The sequence below is a fragment of the Pan troglodytes genome, chromosome 5, assembly GCF_028858775.2.
Source record: "Pan troglodytes isolate AG18354 chromosome 5, NHGRI_mPanTro3-v2.0_pri, whole genome shotgun sequence".
Taxonomy (NCBI): domain Eukaryota; kingdom Metazoa; phylum Chordata; class Mammalia; order Primates; family Hominidae; genus Pan; species Pan troglodytes.
Window position 1 is genome coordinate 112802425 of NC_072403.2, and position 20645 is coordinate 112823069.

The following is a 20645-nucleotide window of genomic DNA, read 5'->3' on the forward strand; positions in this document are numbered from 1 at the left end:
GAAGGAGACAGCTATGCCTACAACGAGTATTTGAATACACTAAGATTAAGGACCAAGAATACTATTTTTAAATAATTTATATATTTTCTCCATAAAACTAAATTTTATTATTAAAATAATCTTAAGGGAAGAATCAAATTGTAAAAAGGTATGGGAATATACCACATGTAAATTGTGGGGTTGGGGGTGAGAGGAGGAATACTTAAAAATAACAAAAAAGAGAGAAACTGCCACTTGTAAGACATCGTCAGCATTACAGGTAGCGAAGACCACAGAGAACTTTGAGTTGGATTCTCAATACTTCATTTGTTTATTGAACATCTACTGGATCCCTTGCAGCATATTAGGCAATGGAGTAGAAAGATGCTCTGATTCCTGTAATACCTGTTTCATTAAAGCATTCACAGTCTATCAGAGACTTCACTACTGTGAAGGGAGAAGACAGGAAAATAATTATGAAACAAGTACTCTAAATAAGTATGTATAACAGGACACAATGGGGAAAGTTATTTTAACACATAAAAGAGAGAGGAAAAGCAGTACGCACTATTCAGGAAATTCAGACAGTAAACACTGCATATGTTGGCATAAAGGTTGCATGTGATTCAATGGCAAAGAGATAAAAAAGTAAATCGTGTCAACTCATAAAGGAGTTTTATGTATCATTCTAAAGAATCTGATCTAAAAGGTAAGCTGGGAATAAAAATGAGCTTTGCCTTTGACAAAGATCAGTCCAGTGACAGTGAAGAAGGTGGATGAGAAAGGAAGGCTAAAGCAAACGACTACTGAAGTAGTTCAGACAGGAGGTGGTAAAAGGCTGAAATGGGGCAATGGTAAATACAGAGTAAATTTAAGAACAGCTGAAAAGTAGACTTACTAGGATATGACCTCTAACTACAAGGAAAGGAAAGCTAAAAATCTAGGATTTCTACCATACTTCTATTTCAGAATTTAGATCTAGGCCTACTTTCAACACATACAAACCACAGGATTCACTTAACTTTAATGGGCCCTGTTTCTTCACATACAAAATGAAGACATTAGACAAGATGTCCTCTGATATTTCCTCCAGCTTAATGTCAATTGTCCAGATTAAACAATACACATAGCCTTAAGTGTCTCATAATATTATACTCAAGTGAAATATTTTTTTCTTTATTCTCTTGCTTAACCTTTTTAATACAATTATAGCAAAATTGTCTATGATAGAAGATAAATATAAGAGAAATGACAGGGACATTTTCCACGAGACTAATCCTTTCAAAGCTGGTAGCTTTAATTACATTTCCAGTATCAGCATTTTCATCCAGAAGGGACAGCTGACTACTACTCAACTTAAGTTTCACTAAACCTAATAGTTATTCAACTGAAGCACAGCATTTAAAAATGGGTATAAAAGATTTAGAATTTGCCTACATCCAACTTAAGATTTTATTTGTCTGAGAAATATTCTTTTGAGACATTAATCTCAAAATAATCCCTTAAACGCATGGGCCAGGTGATCAGTCCCTAAGTATGAATCAGATATTTACTTCACCACAGGTACAATCCCCAGAATTATATTTAATGACTGGTATTTAAAACAATCTTTTTTGACTTGTGGCCAGAGATAGCCAGAGAAAGCAATCTAAAGGGTTTTCTTTTTTTAAATCTTAAATTCCACCTCATTTATGTAAAGAAATAAACTTAGTCATGGTATTGAATAAGCTCAATATGTCATTACATTTTTGCTCAGTATTCAGAGGCATTTTTATAATAGAACTAAATAAGAGGAAGGACACTCTGTATAGTTTTTGAAAAGCACTTTAGTCAGATTCTGGAGGCCTCAACATCTTACAAATGAAGATGTGATGAAGACCAGGAGGGTTAAGATCCTAGTCAAGGTGATGTGGAAGACTGTGTTTTCGCCACTATTTTTCAAACAACCTGCCTCTGTATTCTTAAAATATGAAGCCTAATTCTATACCAAATGCCATTACAAACCTCATCAAAGTGTGTTATATTGCCCCTAGGCTTAAGCAAACTCAATTTTTACTAATGTCCTTGAACTTCGGAAGATCTAACTGTACAAACATGAGACATTTTATACTTTCACAACTTAAAACAATGAGGACATTCAATTAAATATCATACTGGGTTACAGACCAATGATAGTTAAATGACATATTTTAAAAAGTTAACATATTTGGAAAAAAAAATTTATAGATTTGATGATCATAAAAAGTTTTCAAGTCTATGGGACGTAACAGAAACACAATCCAGAGCTGGTACATGGAATAAAATTGCCAACCAGCAAGCATATAGTAAGGTAAGGATCCAAATTCTCTCTCTACCAAGGAATCACCTGAGAACAGTTTTTTCATTTATTTAACAAATGAATTTTTATTAAGACCCTAAAATATTGTGGGTTCTAGTATAAGCACTGGGGATGGAGAGTTTAACAAGAATAAGATCCTATTCTCATGAAACTTACATCAGAGTGATAATAAACAAGTAAAATGTCAGACAATAATACATGTTATGGAGAAAATGTTATGAATGATTATAAGATAAAGAGTGATTGGGTAACAACTTACTGGCAAGAAGACCTCATTAAGGAAGTAATTTTTTAGCTGAGTTTAAAATGACAAAAAGGGATCTACCATCATTAAGATTAGAACAGAGCATTCCCAACACAGAGAGCAGCATGTGTGAAGACCCAAATCAGGTACTAGCCTGGTAGGTTTGAGGAAGTTGAAGACAGACGTGTTTGACACAGTAATGAAGGCAAGAATGAAGTGAGGTCAGACAGAGGGGAAGGCCAGATCATGCAAGACCAGAATAGGTGTATGGACATTTTATAGTTGCAAACCTGCTAAATTTGGAAAATCTAGAACTATGGTAGTGTTAATTATGCTTTTTAGTTATCAGAATTTGGAATATGATGAATTTCAATGTAGAAACACAGGGGTTTTACCAGTCATTTGTTTCATTTAGTTTGATTTTTAGCCTTGGGAAAGTAACCCGAGTTCGTATACAGTATTGTAATTTCAAATTACATTTTCCTTCAAATATAATCAATTGATAAGAATATTAGTGTGGGAAGGGAAGTGAAGCAGTCAAAGTCTAGTTTAAGTGCTGTTATTCACTGTGTACTAGGTGGGCATCTATAATAAGCGACTGAGCTACATAGCTTTTAAGCTTCCTTAGAGCTACATTAAAATTTTAATTTACTTTATCCTTATTTTAATCAAGACAGTGGTTTTCAAACACTGAATTCCTACAACTCCTTCATGCTAGATAGTATTATAATTACTAATTTACTTCTGCCTATCCCCAGCCTGTCACTCTCTATCCGAAGCTCGCTGATAGATACGGACTGTCTTTTTTTTTCTGTTCGAGACAGGGTCTCACTCGAGTTGCCCAGACTGAAGTGCAGTGGCATGATCTTGGCTCACCACAGCCTCAACCTCCCAGGCTCAGGTAATTTTCCCACATCAGCCTCCAGAGTAGCTGGGACTACAAGTGCGCACCACCACACCTAGCTAGTTTATTTTATTTGTATTTTTAGTAGAGACAGGGTTTTGCCATGTTGCCCAGGCTGGTCTCGAACTCCTGGACTCAAGCGATCTGCCTGCCTCGACCTCCCAAGGTGCTGGGGTTACACGCATGAGCCACCGCGCCTGGCCAGGACTGTCTTTCATAATTATGAATACTTAGACGCCAGGAAATTTTAGCTTTCCTTTACATAGTATGTTGTTTACAAGGAATCTGTTTTTGAACCTTACTGGTTCTCTTTAAAAAAAAAAAAAGAAAAAAAGAAAACTATACCTATCTGCTTTGCAGCATGTAATATATCTTTTAAGTCTTCATTTATACTTTGCATTTTACTCTTCTCAAGTTTTTCATTCAAAAATTTTATTATCTTCTTCCATGTCAGGCCCAAATCTAAAACTTGTTCATGAAGTTTAGATCGCTTTATCTGAAATAGAGATCATAATGTAGAAAAGTACTGCTTAAAGTTCTTCTCAACTCCAACGCTGATTACATATATTTTGCATTACATTATACAACTTGGTACTACCCACAAGAATTCAAAGTTGTATCTATTCACATCCAAACTGACTACTCACAAAACAATTTTACTTAAATGGGTGTTCATAGATTCTCATTCGTTTAAAAGATATGTTTAATAAAAGCTTCTTTTTACAGTTTTAATTACACTGCATACTCATAAAATCATTTCATAAAGCAAAGTAAAAAGTTCAACATCCAGGTAACAATATTATTATTGTTACTGATAACATCACACGTCTTGCCATTTTTCTAACTGCTTGTTTTTAATATAGCTTAGACTATAGTGTATATAAATAAGAGCTTTATGTCATGCTTTTTAATGAAACGCATTTATGGAAAATTAGACTCCCATGACAGGTTTAAATATATTCAAGTCAGCATTACTTTCTTAACCATGATCCTAGACCAGGTGAGGCATTTGGAAGATTCTTTTCTATACACACTCTTTTCTATTAGGTGGCTTAAACAAGAGAAATTTATTTTCTCACAGTTCTGGAGCTACAAGTTCAAGATCAAGGTGTTGGCAGGTTTGGGTTCTTCTGAGGCTTTTGTATATTTGAGACTACAAATCTTTCCACTCTCAAGAACTGACCACAGAACACAATAAAAATTTTATTTCAGACCTCTGGCTTTGATCCATAGAGAAAACTCATGAAGCTTTCAAACCAAATGAAAAAGTAGTGGGTCAGGTAGAAAGCAGTAATTTTGCTATTGGTTAGAATGATGAAAATACATAATTCACCATTACTTCCCTGCCTCCATTTTTTAATTTCAAATGTGACTAGTCAATCTGAGTTTAGGGGGAGGAGAATGGGCAAAGGTAGAGATGAAATAAGATTGGCCATAAAATGAATTAAGTTGTTACAATGGAGTCGTAAGCATATTAAGGTTTATCTTAGTTGTCTCTTTACTTTTGTATATGTTGAACAGCTTCTGACATAAAAAGTTATATTAAAATGAAGCTCATCATTATACCACTTTCCTTCCTCAGGGAAGAAGAAAATGTTTAAAAGTTTATAGGAATTAATAAGATGGGATAAGCTTGTAGTACTTACACGCTTTTAAATTTTAAAATCTTCTGTTATATCTCTAATACAGAGTAACTTGCAAAGGGCCTTGGGGAGGTGAAGAGAGGAAATAATTCAGGTTTAAGATAGCAATATTAATATACTCTTGTTTTAACTGCTGTGAACAATGTAAAACAGCTACTATTGAAAAGAAGGTTAACTGTTTTGTATCTAACCAAATTTTGTATCATTAGAGAAAAAAAAATCTATCAAAAACCTGTTACAAAACTCCTTCCCGGTATCAATCTTTGAGTGAAACTATTAGTTATAAAACTGCATAAGGACTTTTAGCAATAAAATTCTAATCTACTAGGAAACAATGTTATCATTCTACAATAGATTCAAATGAGTCAGCAATTAAAGTGAATGATGTTTTTCAAAAAAAAGGGCCAGTTACTTCATATACTATATTACATGGTTCATTTCTTCATATGTTCAATTGATAGAGCTTCAGGCCTATAAAATTCACAACATTATGGCTAAGCTTCTAAAACATTTGCCCTTTCCCTGTGACATTTATATGAAACCTGTTATTATATTTTTTGCAAGTTTCAGCAACCTAGAGATAAATAATTTCATTTATTTATTTCTTTATTTATTTATTTTTGAGATGGAGTCTCGCTCTGTCACCCAGGCTGGAGTCCAGTGGCACAATCTCAGCTCACTGAAACCTCTGTCTTCCAGGTTCAAGCAATTCTCCTGCCTCAGCCTCCTGAGTAGCTGGGATTACAGGCGCCCACCACCATGCGTGGCTGATTTTTGTACTTTTAGTAGAGATGGGGTTTCACCATGTTGGCCAGGCTGGTCAGGAAGTCATGACCTCAAGTGATCCACCCGCCTAGGCCTTCCAAAGTGCTGGGATTACAGGCGTGAGCCACAGCGCCTGGCCCTAGAGATAAATAATTTCAAAGATGTCCAAAATACATTCAAATGACATGAATGGCTACAGCTTTTACTCTTTTGTTTCTTGTGCCTTTTGAAACAGAAGATTTATGTACTTCAAAATCACATTCAGGAAGAAACCACAGTAATTTAAAGATTACAAGTTCATTCATTCATCACAGTAGTGAAATCATCACATCTACTAATTGATCAGAATCCGTACGTTATTGGCTGCATATATACCCTCAAAATTCATATGTGGATTCCCTAACCTTCAGTACCTCAGAATGTGACTATCTTTGAAAATCGGGCCTTAAAGGGGGTGATTAAGTTAAAGCCATTAGGGTGGGACTTAATTATCTGATGGATCTTGTAACAAAATTTAGACACATAAAAAGACACCAGGGATGTGCTTGTACAGAGGACAAATCATGTGAGGACACAGCAGGAAGGCTGCCTTACCTGCAAGCCACACAGAGAAGCCTCAGAAGAAACCAAGCCTGCCAACACCTTGATCTTGGACTTCAAGCTACAGAACTATGAGAAAATAAATCTTTGTTGTTTAAGCCACCTAATCTGTGGTATTTTGTTATTCTGTGCAAACTAATATACCACATTCAGAGACATTTCTAAGAATCTTTCCTTTAAGTATCTTATAAGTACATGTCTACAATTTTCTGGAAGTCTTCATATCATATGCTTTTAATTTTTCCATAATATTAAAACTTGTAACTGCATATGTAATTTATTTTATACCTTTTTAAGACTTATATAAGTTTATCCATCAGAAGAAATTACTTGCCAAACCTCATGCTCTAATTTGTGATTCAGAAAATGTAGTCATTGAACCTATACAGGAAAGACACTGAAGAAGTTCCTTCGATAAAACAAAAATGATCTTCCAAAGTGATAATTGCCCATTTTTGACCTAGTGAGATTTACCTGTATTTGTAGGAAGGGTTACATTAGCATTATTTATTATAATATTAACTCATATAAGGAAACTTTTCCATACCATAATTACTAAAGCAGGGGTCAGTCTTTACTATAAATGTCAAAGCAGTCCATGTACATTTAATTTTTGTTTCTTACTAAAATGTATTTCTGAAGTTTTAGTCACAAAGTAGCTTTTAAAATAACAATGTTTCTTAAGTCTTAAATGCCTTTCTTACCAATTATAATGACAAATCAATTATGAGATCAGCCTCTGAGTTCAAGAGATTAATATTCATATTTCTCATAAGGTACAGACACTGCTTTTGTTCATTTGATAAGAATTTTACCAGAGACCTACTGGTAAATTTTACCAGAGACCACTGGTAAAAAAACTTACTCAGATAATCCAGAGGTAAATTACAGGATTAAGTTACAAACGTAACTGTGGTAGGGAGCTGAACAAAAGAAAAATTAACAAAGGATTCAATTATCATAGTTCTGATTATTCCCCTTGACAATATGGTTTTAGATGCTAAACGTAAGTATTCCCATAGTAAACAGCAGCATACACATTCTCCATCTTTGCCTCACACCAAACAAGATAAAACTTCCATGTTAACCACATAGAATGGAGAAAAAGAATGTCAAATAGTTGTCCATAGTCTGTGTTTATAATAATGTTCAACATTTCTACCTTTAACAAATCTACCTTTAAGTCAGCCACTTCTTCATTATAATTATCTTGCTTGGTGACATTTGAAAAGGAACGCAAGGCTCCTGTGAGACGAGGTAAAGCCATCTATTATTCAATCAGTGATCCATACAACAAGAAACCTGAAACTGAAACAAAACAAGATGATATTTATCTGTTCGGAAGAGGTGGCAGAGGTAATCAAACTCAACAAATTAGCTTGTACAAGAGAAAAAAGAAAAAAACTGGTTAAAAAGCAATTGTTATCAACGTTGAAAAATTCTCCTGACATATTTTCTATCCATGAAGTTTTTTTGTTTTTAAAAAGCATTAGCTATGGTTGGAGAAAGGAAAAAGAAACAAACATTTCCTCAAAATTGGGTTCTGTAGATTCCCAAGTACAGGCATCAAATACTATATTACTACTGCCAATAATATTGAAAGAGATGAAACCACTTGTTCATCTTTTTCCCTAATTTTGTTTTATGCTCACTGATTTCAAATTACACCACTTTCCAGTGGTTTCCTCTGCTTGGAATGGTTTCCCTTGATGTTCGTATAGCTGGCTTCACACTGAACTCTTGGCTTAAAAGATGCCTCCTAAGATGCAGCCTTTCCTGACCACCCCATCTAAAACAGGCGACCCAGTTGCTGTCTATCAAAGCCCAAAATTTTAAATCTTTTTATAGCACTAAGTAATATTTGACACTTTCTTGTTTATTTACTAACGTATGTGTTGTTTCAACCCACAAAAAGTAAGCTTCATGACAGAAAGATCTCTATTTTACTAATCTCCCCAGCAAATGGACAACAGAACAAGAATATTTTTGGTACTCAATAAGTATCTGTTAATGAATAAATGGAAGATATATGAAGAAAAGGCAAAAATGGTAACAGACTGGACAACAGGCCAGAAAAGAAAACAGCTGATGAGGGGGAAGAACATACCGGGAAAGAGAGAATTCAGAAGGCCTGGTCTAATCTCCTCCATAACAGGCTGATGACTAAACAATTTCCAGGCAAAAAGATTAATAATATTTACTATTAGGAGAGCCCTGATCTATGAAAGACTCTTGGAGGACTGTACTAATTTAAGATTGCTTATTATAACACAACTACTATCTACAGATCTATAAGGCACGGCTCCCTGAAGAATGTCACATAAGCTATGTAAGTCTTTAAAACATCCCAGCTAGGAATGATTTTGCCCCACATGGGACATCTGGCAACATTTTAGATATTTTGGGTGTCACAACTATCAGGGAGGTGGAAGGGGACTACTGATTTCTACTGGATAGAGGCCAATGATGCTACTAAACATAAAATGCAGAGGACAGCTCCCCAACAACTAAGAATTATCTACACCAAAATGTCCAACGTGGGAAGGAAAGAACTGGGAAAGGGGAGACATACAGAATGTCTCAGACTATTCTCTGCTCCTGCTGTTCCTCTTGACTACTGTATTCCTGAAGTTATCAAAAAGGGTAATACTTGGAAAAATCTATGACCTATATATTAGAATAATCAGATACAAAATATCTATCTATAACAACTATAATAGAAATTTTTAAATAATGAATAATAAAATACAAGTAGGATGATTTGAAAATACAACTTTTAGAAATAAAAATATATACTTGTTAAATTTTAAAACAATCAACAGATGGGTTAAGCAACAGCTAAAAATAAAAGTGATAACCTGGAAAAGACTTGAAGAAATAACCCATGCATGCTGTCACAGACTAAGTATAGATAATGCAAGATAAATAAAAACAAATTGAAATATATCAATAATCATAATAAATACAAATTAAACTTACTTCTCAAAAGATTGACAGGATGAACTGCAAAATAACAAAAAAGTAAAACACTAGTGCTACACCGAAAACATAGGAAAGGAAAGGCTGAAAGGATAGGATAAGATCTTCCTGCAAACAACCAAACGTAGCTGGTGGCTCTATCAAAAATATCAGATCAGACAAAATTGGCTTCAAAACAAAAGGTATTAGGAAGGGATTAAAAAAAACCTCTCTACATAATAATATAAGATAAAGCTCACTAAGAAGACTTAAAAGTTCTGAATTTGTATGCACTGCTAGGATAGTCTCAAAATAAAACAAACAGACCTCAAGGAGAAAGTGACAAGTCTAACATCAAAGTAAAAGTTTAAATACTTCAATTATTGTCAGGTCAAGCCAATCTTCCCTCCAAAATAAAAAATCAATAAAGATATAGAGAACCTGAAGAGTACAATTACTAAGTCTGATTTAATGAACAAATATAGAAACCTGAACTTGATTTTTAAAAATGCATATTTTTAAAAATGCATTTTTTTAATGCATTTTTTCTCATGCGTCAGGAGGCTGACGCATGAGAATCGCTTGAACCTGGGAGGCAGAGGTAGCAGTGAGCCAAGATGGCCCCACTGCACTCCAGCTAGGGTGACAGAGTGAGAGTCCGTCTCAAAAAAAAAAAAAAATTAGGTTTGGCAAGCGCAGTCTCTGCCATACACTCATTGCTTTTTTAAAAATGACACTTTAGAAGTGTAAAACCCATTCTGGGGCTCAGGGTGACCAAATCTGTTTACTGATCCCTGATAGAGGTCACATTCTTTGAGCAAAATAGTTATTACAAATCAAAAACAAAAAAATGAGGTATTAAAAACAAACATGATTGCACTGCAAATCAGTAAAGAACTGGTATGAGGACAGCTGGGGAAAAAACAGTTGGACTCTCTACATCACATTGGAGAATTTTAAACAGAGAAGTCAAATGATCCAACTTACAAATAAACTTCTAAGTTAGCTGACTTCAGATTTCAACTACCTGTTGGGAGTGAATTCAGGAGAGCATGGAAATAAGATGATTCAGGGAATCACATCTGGATTTTTCTAACACTAGATAACATACTTCCTGGAGCATTTGGAAGAAAAAAATGAAAGCAAGAGTCAGTGGACAGCACAGAGCAGAGATTCTCAAACTTTCTTATATATTGAAACTACCTGCAGGGCTTCTTGAAAAACAAACTGGCTGAGCCCTACCACCTTACTCTCTTCACCCCAATATTCCAATTCAGCAGATCAGATGGCACTGAGATGAGGTTTGAAAATTTACATTTCCAACAACTTTGCAGATGATGCAGCAGGTCAAGGATCGTAGTTGAGAACCACTGTCTTAGAGATGATGTCTTTTATTCTTTTTTTTTTTTTTCTTTTGAGACGGAGTCTCACTTTGTTGACAAGGCTGGAGTGCAGTGGCATGATCTCGGCTCACTGCAACCTACACCTCCCAGATTCAAGCAATTCTCCTGCCTCAGCCTCCCGAGTAGCTGGGATTACAGGTACGCACCACCACGCCCGGCTAATTTTGGTATTTTTAGCAGAGATGGGGCTTCCCCATGTTGGTCAGCCTGGCTTCAAACTCCTGACCTCGTGATCCGCCCGCCTCGGCCTCCTAAAGTGCTGGGATTACAGGTGTGAGCCACCATGCCTAGCCAATGTCTTTTATTCTTAAATCACCGCTTAATTTTGTCTCAAGCCAATAATGGCCAAGGAAGAAATTCATCTATTAAGAAATCCATGGATTGGGGCCAGGCACAGTGGTTCACACCTGTAATCCCAGCACTTTGGGGCCAAGCCAGGTGGATTGCTTGAGGCCAGGAGTTTGAGACCAGCCTGGGCAACACAGTGAGACCCCCAACTCTACAAAAAAATTTTAAAAAGCCAGGCAAGTGGCATGCGCCTGTAGTCCCAGCTACTCAGGAGGCTGAGGTGGGAGAATTGCTTGAGCCCGGAAGGTCAAGGCTGCAGTAAGCCATGATCGTGCCACTGCAGTCAGCCTGGGTGACAGAAATCCATGGCCTGAATTCAGTGCATAGCCTGGCTCCTACCAGCCTTTCTCAATGGGGGTCTGTAAGAGAATACAACTCTCTTATTAAAAGTGACTTGACTTTTTCTCAATTCTCCCAAGAATTGTACACAGTACACAGTATGTTTGTACACAGTACACAGTATGTATGTACACTGTACATGTCATCCATAGAGAGGAAGTAAGGTATACAATGGATGCCAAAGCATTGGGGTTTTTATTTTCTACCCACACTGAGACACTGCAAAAATGTATTCAAGATAACTAAATTTAGTCAAATCTTTAAAGAAAGGCTCTGATAGTAAACTAAACATACTCTGCCTCAGAACCTAGAACCTACCTTTTACCACACAAGTTAGTGCTTTCAAAATGTAGCATCAGAACAAGAAACATGATGTATTAATACTGTGCCTCTGGCATGGTCTTACAAATTAATGGGGTACTTGGGACCACTACTTTCACCATTTTTATATACATCACAGTAATGTCCTGAATCCTCTGTGCCTTTCTTTTTTAAAAAGTAGAAAGCAAGACTTCATTTTTATTTTAACTCACAAACCTAGCAAATCCTAACAAGATAATACACTCAACCTCTAAGAAGAGATCTAATATTAGGATTCGGTAATGAGGTCACATTGTTACAAACTACAGTAACTGAAAACTTTAAAGCTCCCTGAGACCTGAGTAGAAAAAAAAGGGGGGGAGGGGTGGATCATGGCAGACCGGAGGCAGGACTAGACTGCAGCTCCCACTCTGACAGAGCAGCGTGTGGAGTCTTGCATTGTAAACTCTTGCTCCAGAATGACGGCAGGAATAAATCAGGAAAGCCAAGAGAACCCACAGACCTTCTGAAGGAAGCAGATTGCTCCTGCAGGACCCAGGATATACCCCAAATACTGTGCTGGTATCCATGACTGAGAGACCCACAGATGGTTCACATCACAGGTCTCTGTGTAGACAACCCCCAGTACCAGCCCAAAGCCTGGTAGACCTGCTGAGTGGCTAGATCCAGAAGAGAGACAACAATCACTATAGCTTGGCTCTCAGGAAGCCATATCCTTAGGAAAAGGGGGAGAATATCATCAAGGGAACACCCCGTGGGACAAAATAATCTGAACAACAGCCTTGAGTCCTAGACCTTCTCTCTGACAGACCCTACCCAAATGAGAAGAACCAGAAACCTAACACTGGTAATATGACAAAACATGGTTCTTTAACACCCCCCCAAAAAATCACAGTAGCTCACCAACAATGGATCCAAACCAAGAAGAAATCCCTGATTTACCTGAAAAAGAATTCAGAAGGCCAGTTATTAAGCTAATCAAGGAAGCACCAGAGAAAGGCAAAGCCCAATTTGTGGAAATTAAAATAAATAAATAAATAAAATAAACAAGAAATGAAGGGAGAAATCTTCAGTGACATAGACAACATAAATAAGAAACGAAACTTCAGGAAACAATGGACACATTTATAGAAATGCAAAATCCTCTGGAAAGTCTCAGCAATAAAATTGAACAAGCAGATCTTCAGAGCTCGAAGACAAGGTTTTCGAATTAACCCAATCCAACAAAGGCAAATAAAAAAGAATAAGAAAATATGAACAAAGCCCCCAAGAGGTCTGGGATTACGTTAAATTACCAAACCTAAGAATTGTCAGCGTTCCTGAGGAAGAAGAGAAATCTAAACGTTTGGAAAACATATTTGGGGGAATAATCTAAGAAAACTCCCCCAGCCTTGCTAGAGACCTAGACATTGAAATACAAGACATTCAAAGAACACCTGGGAAATTCATCACAAAAAGATCATCGCCTAGGCACACTGTCATCAGGTTATCTAAAGTTAATATGAAGGAAGGAATCTTATGAGCTGTGAGGCAGAAGCACCAGGTAACCTATAAAGGAAAACCTATCACATTAACAGCAGATTTCTCAGTAGAAACTCTACAAGCTAGAAGGGATTGGACCCCTATCTTCAGCCTCCTTAAACAAAACAATTATCAGCCAAGAATTTAGTATCCAGCAAAACTAAGCTTCATAAATGAAGGGATGGTACAGTCTTTTCAGGCAAACAAATGCTCGGAACACGCCACTACCAAGCCAGCACTACAAAAACTGCTAAAAAGAGCCCTAAATCTTGGAACAAATCCTGGAAACACATCAAGTAAAGCTCCCCGAGATCTTATCAAAATAATCAGCATGAAATTATGCTTGTTAAGGGAATGAAGCAAAGCACATTACCAGATTTGCTATTTTTATTTGATGTGTTTTCTTCCCCAGGTTGAATGAGCAACACTAAAAATGTAACAGCTCATTAGTTCATTGTTACCTATAAATCATTTATACACAAATATTTGAGTTTCTCCTATCTACTAGGATCTGGGCTAGGCACTGGATGTTAATGAAGTTTACAGTTCCTCAAAACTCATTGCATTTTAGGCTGGGCGCGGTGGCTCACACCTGTAATCCCAGCACTTTGGGAGGCCGAGGCAGGCGGATCACGAGGTCAAGAGATTGAGACCATCCTGGCCAACATGGTGAAACCCCGTCTCTAATAAAAATACAGAAATTAGTTGGGCGTGGTGGTGCGTGCCTGTAGTCCCAGCTACTAAGGAGGCTGAGGCAGGAGAATCACTTCAACCCGGGAGGCAGAGGTTGCAGTGAGCAGAGATCGCACCATTGCATTCCAGCCTGGCAACAGAGCGAGACTCTGTCTCAAAAAAAAAACAACTCATTGTATTTTGTACCAGGAAAAAGATTCCCTTTAAGTTTTATTTGAAATGTATAAAGGTCAAATTGAGAAAACAAATTTTAAATATTATGTTATTCATTCACTAAGCAAATATTTATAGATCACCCACCATATATTAGATATTTTATGAGGCTCTAGAGATTAAAAAAAGAAAAACATTTTGATATGATTGCACTTGCCCTCAATGATGAGCTTACAGTATGGTTGGGAAGAAAGAAAAATAGTTGCAATAATTATGCAGCTATAACTGTAGGAAGACAGGGAAGGAGCATCTAAAGGGGTGGGAGGGCACTAGATATAAAGAAGGAAGCTGAGCTTGAGCTGAGACTTAAAGGACCTAGACAAGGTTATTACAAGAGGTAAACTATGAGGGGGAAAGCCAAAATAACAGACTTAATTACTTTTAAAACCCCTACAGAATGTGCATTTGGAAACTGATGAAATAAGACCTAAAAATGTAAGCAGAGACCAAACAACATGTCTCAAATTAAGCACTTTTCATTCTGATAATCAGAATCGCTGAAAAAATACTAACATGTTACAGAAAAATTACTCAGATTTACATGTGGTGAACTGTCAAGGTGGGGTCAAACAGGACACAGGCAAACCAGTTGGAAAGTTATTTCAATAAACCAACTGAAAGACAGAGAGGATAGAATTAAGCCAGGGAAACGCATAAAAGGATGGATTTAGGAGATCAGTATACTTGGAAGACAGAATCAATGTGGAATAGGATTTAAAGGAGAAAGGAGCAGGACACTCAAATTTCTGGCTTAGGAAATGTTGAAGAGTGGAGGAGTCTATATGTATAGAGGGCATCAGGAAGAGGAATGATAATTCTGTTTTGGAAAACTTTAATTATGGGCTATCAAGTGGGGCATATGGTTTTGGATTTCCTATCAGAGGTCTGGGCTGCAAATGCAGAATTTCATGTTATCACTTCATCATAGTTAAAACCATGGATGAACATAATATTGTCTAAGTCAAATATACATAAGCCCATGGACCCTCTTCCTAAGAAAACAGACATACATACATATAAACAACATTTTGTACTCCATTTCAAAAGCTGCATGAATGCCCATTCATGCACTCCACCCCTAAAGGCCTCTTGGAAGTAGACAGTAGAGAGTTAAGAACAGAGTTCTAAGAAAGTGATCCACAAATTAGTTGTCATATGGAAAGAGTGATATGACAACAGAAAAGAAAGTTTCAAATGACATGATACAGTCCACTGTACTCAGCCACTCTGCGGTCCTAGATGACTAGCACACCTAGTTTCCAAAAATGGTAGAAGCTAAATCTCAGTGAGTTGAAGGATAAACACAAAGGGAGAAAATAGGGAAAAAACAAACAAATAAACAAAAAACCCTACAAATGGGTACATGCTATTCTTTCAAGAAAATGAGAAAGAAAAGGAGAAAAAGTAGGAAATACTGAAATAATGTGGTTTAAGAGTTTCTGAAAATACAGGATAGAGTTGATCATGATTTTATCATAATCAGGGGAGAGCAAAGAGAGAAGGAAAAGTTGAGCAATCAGGAGAAAGACTGTGACTGATGGAGTAGGGTCTCTGAGAATGCAGGCGAGAATGACAACAAAAGCGTAGGTCTAGAGAGACTTGGATAGATGAAGGAGTACGGAAGGAAGGATGAGTGGAAGTGCATATGGTTATAACATGGTTAAGCAGAGGGTGAATGAGGAGAGAAAAACATGGTAAAAGGGAGTTCCACCAAAATGACTCTGATTTTATTTGAGATATGCTAAGACTGTTCAAACAGGTGATGAGGTGGGATTTTTTCTAACACAGAGGCAAAAGTCTGAACTTACCACCCACAATAATAGAAGAAATATTTTTCAGGTAGCAATGAATGCTCAGCTCATACTGCAAACAATTTAAGGTGGCAATAATCTGGCATAGGAACAAAGGTTGGTGTGAACTAGGGTTAAGGTTTTGTAACACAGAGGCAGTGGGACAATGAAGCCTAAATGATAAGGGTTATTAAGTGCTTAACTTTAGGCCTAGATGAAAGGAAAAGATGTTCAACTAGGAGGTCTTAAAGATGAATCGTAACATTCATAGTTAAAATTTCTGGTAAGATCACAGTGAATAAGGATTAAGAAAAACTGGCCTACATATCAATTTTTACCTTACTAATTTTTACTCCACATTTAATATGGTCCACTAAATGACAAATATATAAATGAAAAATTCTGTTAATAATAAATATTTAATGCCCCAGAACAAATATAATTTCTAAAGGATTGAAACCCTAAAAGCCTACTTCTGTTCGTCAGAAGTACTGGCTGTGGCTATCTGAACAAATCTTTAAATTGTTAATTAAACATACGTACAGGTAAAAAGAAAGTCTTAAAAATGTAACTGCCCTTTTTTACATTCCAAATAAGGAGAAAACTAAACTGATGGTAGCATATTTCCTTTTGCAAGATGATATTAACCAATAATCAGTGAGCTAGAATTCCAGTACACACTATTCTGAAGTACTACATTTAAAATTGTAATGTTTATTCTTCTTAAACCAAACCTGTGTTTCTAAACTCTAAAGATGGTCTGACTGCTTGATAGCAACTTTAGGAAAAGATAGTTACTGTATTTTTTCGTTATAAAAATATGAAAAGATCTCCAAAACAGCCAAACTATATTTCCTAATAAGTTTAAAGTCAGCACTTAGTTACTGGCAATTATGGATACTAGGGAATTATTAAAGGGACAAAAATAGTCAAAGTGATATACTGCAGATTAAGGGATAAAAACACTGACATGAAGGAGTAGGTTGTAAATGGAGTAAAATTAGAATTTAAGATTTCGGTACTTAAAATAGAATCTTGTACCCACAAACCACACCTTGAAAAATGAACAATGAATAAATATTAAACAGTGAATAAGAATATTTATATTTTATTGTGCCTTTTTAAAAAATTGAGTTGTGATATTGTTAACATTAGCAAGATCAGAACTCAGAAAATAACCATCGTCGACACATATTTATAATCCTCCATTATGCGATTTCAAAAGGGGGTGATTTTTTCATGGTAAATCCTAAAGATAATTTAATTTCTTACTTGTATTAAACCTTATTACCATCAATTGGTTCATACAGCAGAGTCTAGGCACATTTAACTTTCTTGAATCTACCAAACACTTTAAGCCAAAAAAAGGAAGGCAGAGACAGACAAAAATAATAATTACTAGAGATTCTGCTTACCATTTCAGTTATTGAATATCTGCTCCAGAGTGAATGGGGGATGGGCAACAAGAATCTTGCTCTTTTAGTCTGTTTCAATCACTACATGCATCTCAAAATGTGAGCATCTTGCTGCATTGCATGATTCTAGTTTTTAACACTTTTTCTCTTTTTTTAAAAAACATACAAGGTGGTGACCAAACACAGAGCAACTTTTTCACTGGGAGTTCATCCAAAGAAACTGTGATACATTCCAAGTCAGGATGAAAAACATGGCTGTGTAGGACATGCTGAGAGACAGCATGTTATGCCAACTTGATGTCCTTTTAAGGGATTCTCAAAGGTAATCTTAGCTATTCACAGTTTCCACCTAACAAGTTCACTTTAGATGCTAACTCATTCTTAAGCAAGAAGCAATTGCTCCTGAATAGTTCTCAATCAAGTTAGGAAACACATCTGAAGCATGCAGAACAGAGAAAGCATGACAAAAATAATAAAACACATAAACACTTTTCACACAATACAAAATATATAATGGTTAAAAACAACAAAATTTCTATGGGGTCTTATTCTCTAACTTATCCTCTAACTAGGTTTCCCATTCAAATGTGGGGGAAAAAAATCCTGGACAGGCTCATAACTATAAAGCAAATTAGTCTTTATATTCAGAATATTCCCCCCCAAAGTTGTGTTAATTTTACTTTTAGCACAGGATAAGGAAGGCTTTTCCTTTAAATGTCCTTGGGAAAACAAATAAAAAAAAATATTTTAACACCAGATAAGGACAAGCATAGTCAAAAAGAAAATTCCAGAATATCCCACAAAGATGAAACGAGCACAAGAAAACGTGGAACAGACCCAGCACATATTAGGCAGTATGTATTATAACTCTTCCCACGAAAGTCCAGTGGAAAAGGGCCTAGCACAGATTATGTCTGAAAGACAAAATTCTCATTCCACCCTAATCCATGAGCCTCTGGAAGGCAGACTGAAGGAATTTACTCCTGCCCTCTTGTGAGAGTGGAAAAAACTCAAACCGTTTTTCCTCTGCTCTCACACGACAACCATCAACACAGAAGATGTCTGTGACAAAATGTGTATGAGTTTCTCCCCATGCACCAAGCAAACAATCACTTCTGCAGCAGACATCAGATGAGTGTTCTCCAATTCATTTCTGACACTATCTAGAGATACTGTCATATCCCACAGATCGAAGGCCCAATCCCACAAGACTGCCCACCACTTCTGATGCCAATTACAAGCTCCAGGCTTTTTTATCTGTACTTCTGACTGACCAGCTATAAATTGGGGATTACATGACCCCCCTCCTTGGGTTCGGTTAATTTGCTAGAGTGGTTCACAGAACTCAGGGAAACACGTTTACCAATTTATTATAAAGGATATTACAAAGGATACAGATGAATAGATACATAGGATAGGGTAATTTACAAGGGAAGGGAATTTCCATGCAGAACTTCCAAGTACTTCCTGGGCACACCACCTCAAGGAATCTCCACATGTTCAGCTTTCAGAAGCTTTATGAACCCTGTCATTTTGAGTTTTTATGGAGGCTTCACTACATAGGCATAATTGATTAAACCCTTTGGCCACTGGTGATCAACTTAATCTTTAGCCCCTCTCTCACCTCCCTAAGCAGTTAGGGGGTGGGGATGAAAGTCCCAACCTTCAAATAATTCCTTGATCTTTCTGGTAACTAGCCCCCATCCTGAAGCTACTAGGAGCAGCCAGCTAGCAACGACAAAATTCTTAGTCAATTCATTAGCATACAAAAAGGCAAAATGGGGCCCGTAATCCCAGCACTTTGGGAGGCCGATGCAGGGGGACTGCTTGAGCCTAGGGGTTCCAGAGATACACAGGAGATCAATCAGACCAAAGTGAAGACTGGAAAGAAACTGATTTCTACCTTAAAAGAAAAAGCTTTTTATTTATTTATTTTTTTTGAGGTTGAAACTGAGGTAGAACTGTGAACTTTATATTTAAACAAGCTTTGAAAAAGAAAAACTTACTCTTCTGAAATGGCAAACCACTGGTACATATACTACTTTTTGATCAAAGGCAATATCAAATCATGCTGTTAAAGCAAGATCATCTGTTCCTCTTTCAATGCCAATTACATATATACATTGACAATAACTTTTTCTTTTAAAAGCTTTGTTTTGGTCAACTACAGATCCATGGCATGAGAAAGAACCCTAGTCAAGATTCTCTCTTAAAAGGAGGCTGCTGGATTATAGAAAGTTCATGAGCACAGAGATTGTCTCTCTCTTGCTCTCCTAGGCCTAGCCCAGCGTTTGACACATAGGAAGACTTGAATGAATGAATGACAAAAAACTGTTAAGCAGGGATCAAGAAAGCTGAACCATGAAAAATTAATTTCTCATATAAATAGGATTATTTAGCCTAAGCTTAAGAGCATCTTTAAGGATCATTTTTCTCATGCAAGACTATTATAACCATCATTAAAAAAAGAGACAACATAAACTGGAGCACAATCCATAGTAAAACCAAAAGCTTAATTCTCAACTTTTGAGAACTTTGAGAATCAGAAAAAGGATTTCAATCTATGAAACATAAAATCTGGTGATGGAGAAAATGGCTATCAATCTAACCTAACCTAGGGAAAGAAAGAAAACGTAACCATGAGTTTGAATGCACAAGTGACAACACATCAAACTTTTACCGGCCCCTAGAATTATGCTTCTTTTAAACCAAAGAATAGCAAATACCATTAGCACACTGCATTCCATGAGTAAGTTAATTTATAAGAAACCTATTTGAAATGACTGCCCAGTACTCACAAAACCTCCCTAGCACCCACATACACATTTATTTATTTCAAAATGACATTATAGGCTCCTTGATTGCGAAATTCACCCACAATCCACCACGGTCAGCTACCTATTTACTTTCCAGTGTGTTGGGGGAAAAATATGAGGAAGATTTCTTTCCCCAAATCTACGTGAAGAAAACGAAGTTATCAAGGCTTTGTAACAGAAAAAAAGAAAACAAATTACCCATGCATGGGACAGAAAAACCTCATCTGGTCACGTTGTGGCTTAACACTTGGACAATATGTAGCTTAGGTTAAGTTTTCTATCCCCAACCCCACCTACAAACTCTAGGAATGGGCGGTATTGTTGCGAGACCCCGGACTCGACCTCAAGCCACCGA

General features: G+C 36.5%; 1 protein-coding gene across 5 annotated transcripts in view; it reads right to left on the reverse strand.

The window, feature by feature from the left end:
- Positions 1-20645, reverse strand: part of ASCC3 (activating signal cointegrator 1 complex subunit 3) — a 374689-nt gene that overhangs the window by 353533 nt on the left and 511 nt on the right. For 3 of the 5 annotated variants that reach the window (XR_010158117.1, XM_518652.9, XM_063813309.1), the window contains exons 2-3: positions 7651-7781; positions 3811-3961 (exon numbers count right to left, since the gene is read on the reverse strand). Coding sequence is in view for 2 of the 5 variants with exons in the window: in XM_518652.9 (XP_518652.6) it covers positions 3811-3961; positions 7651-7740 (241 nt within the window). In the remaining 3 variants the exon portion in view is untranslated. Of the gene's footprint in view, positions 1-3810; positions 3962-7635; positions 7782-20645 lie in introns of all 5 variants that reach the window. The other 2 variants (XM_009451715.5, XM_063813310.1) reach the window with 2 other exon arrangements.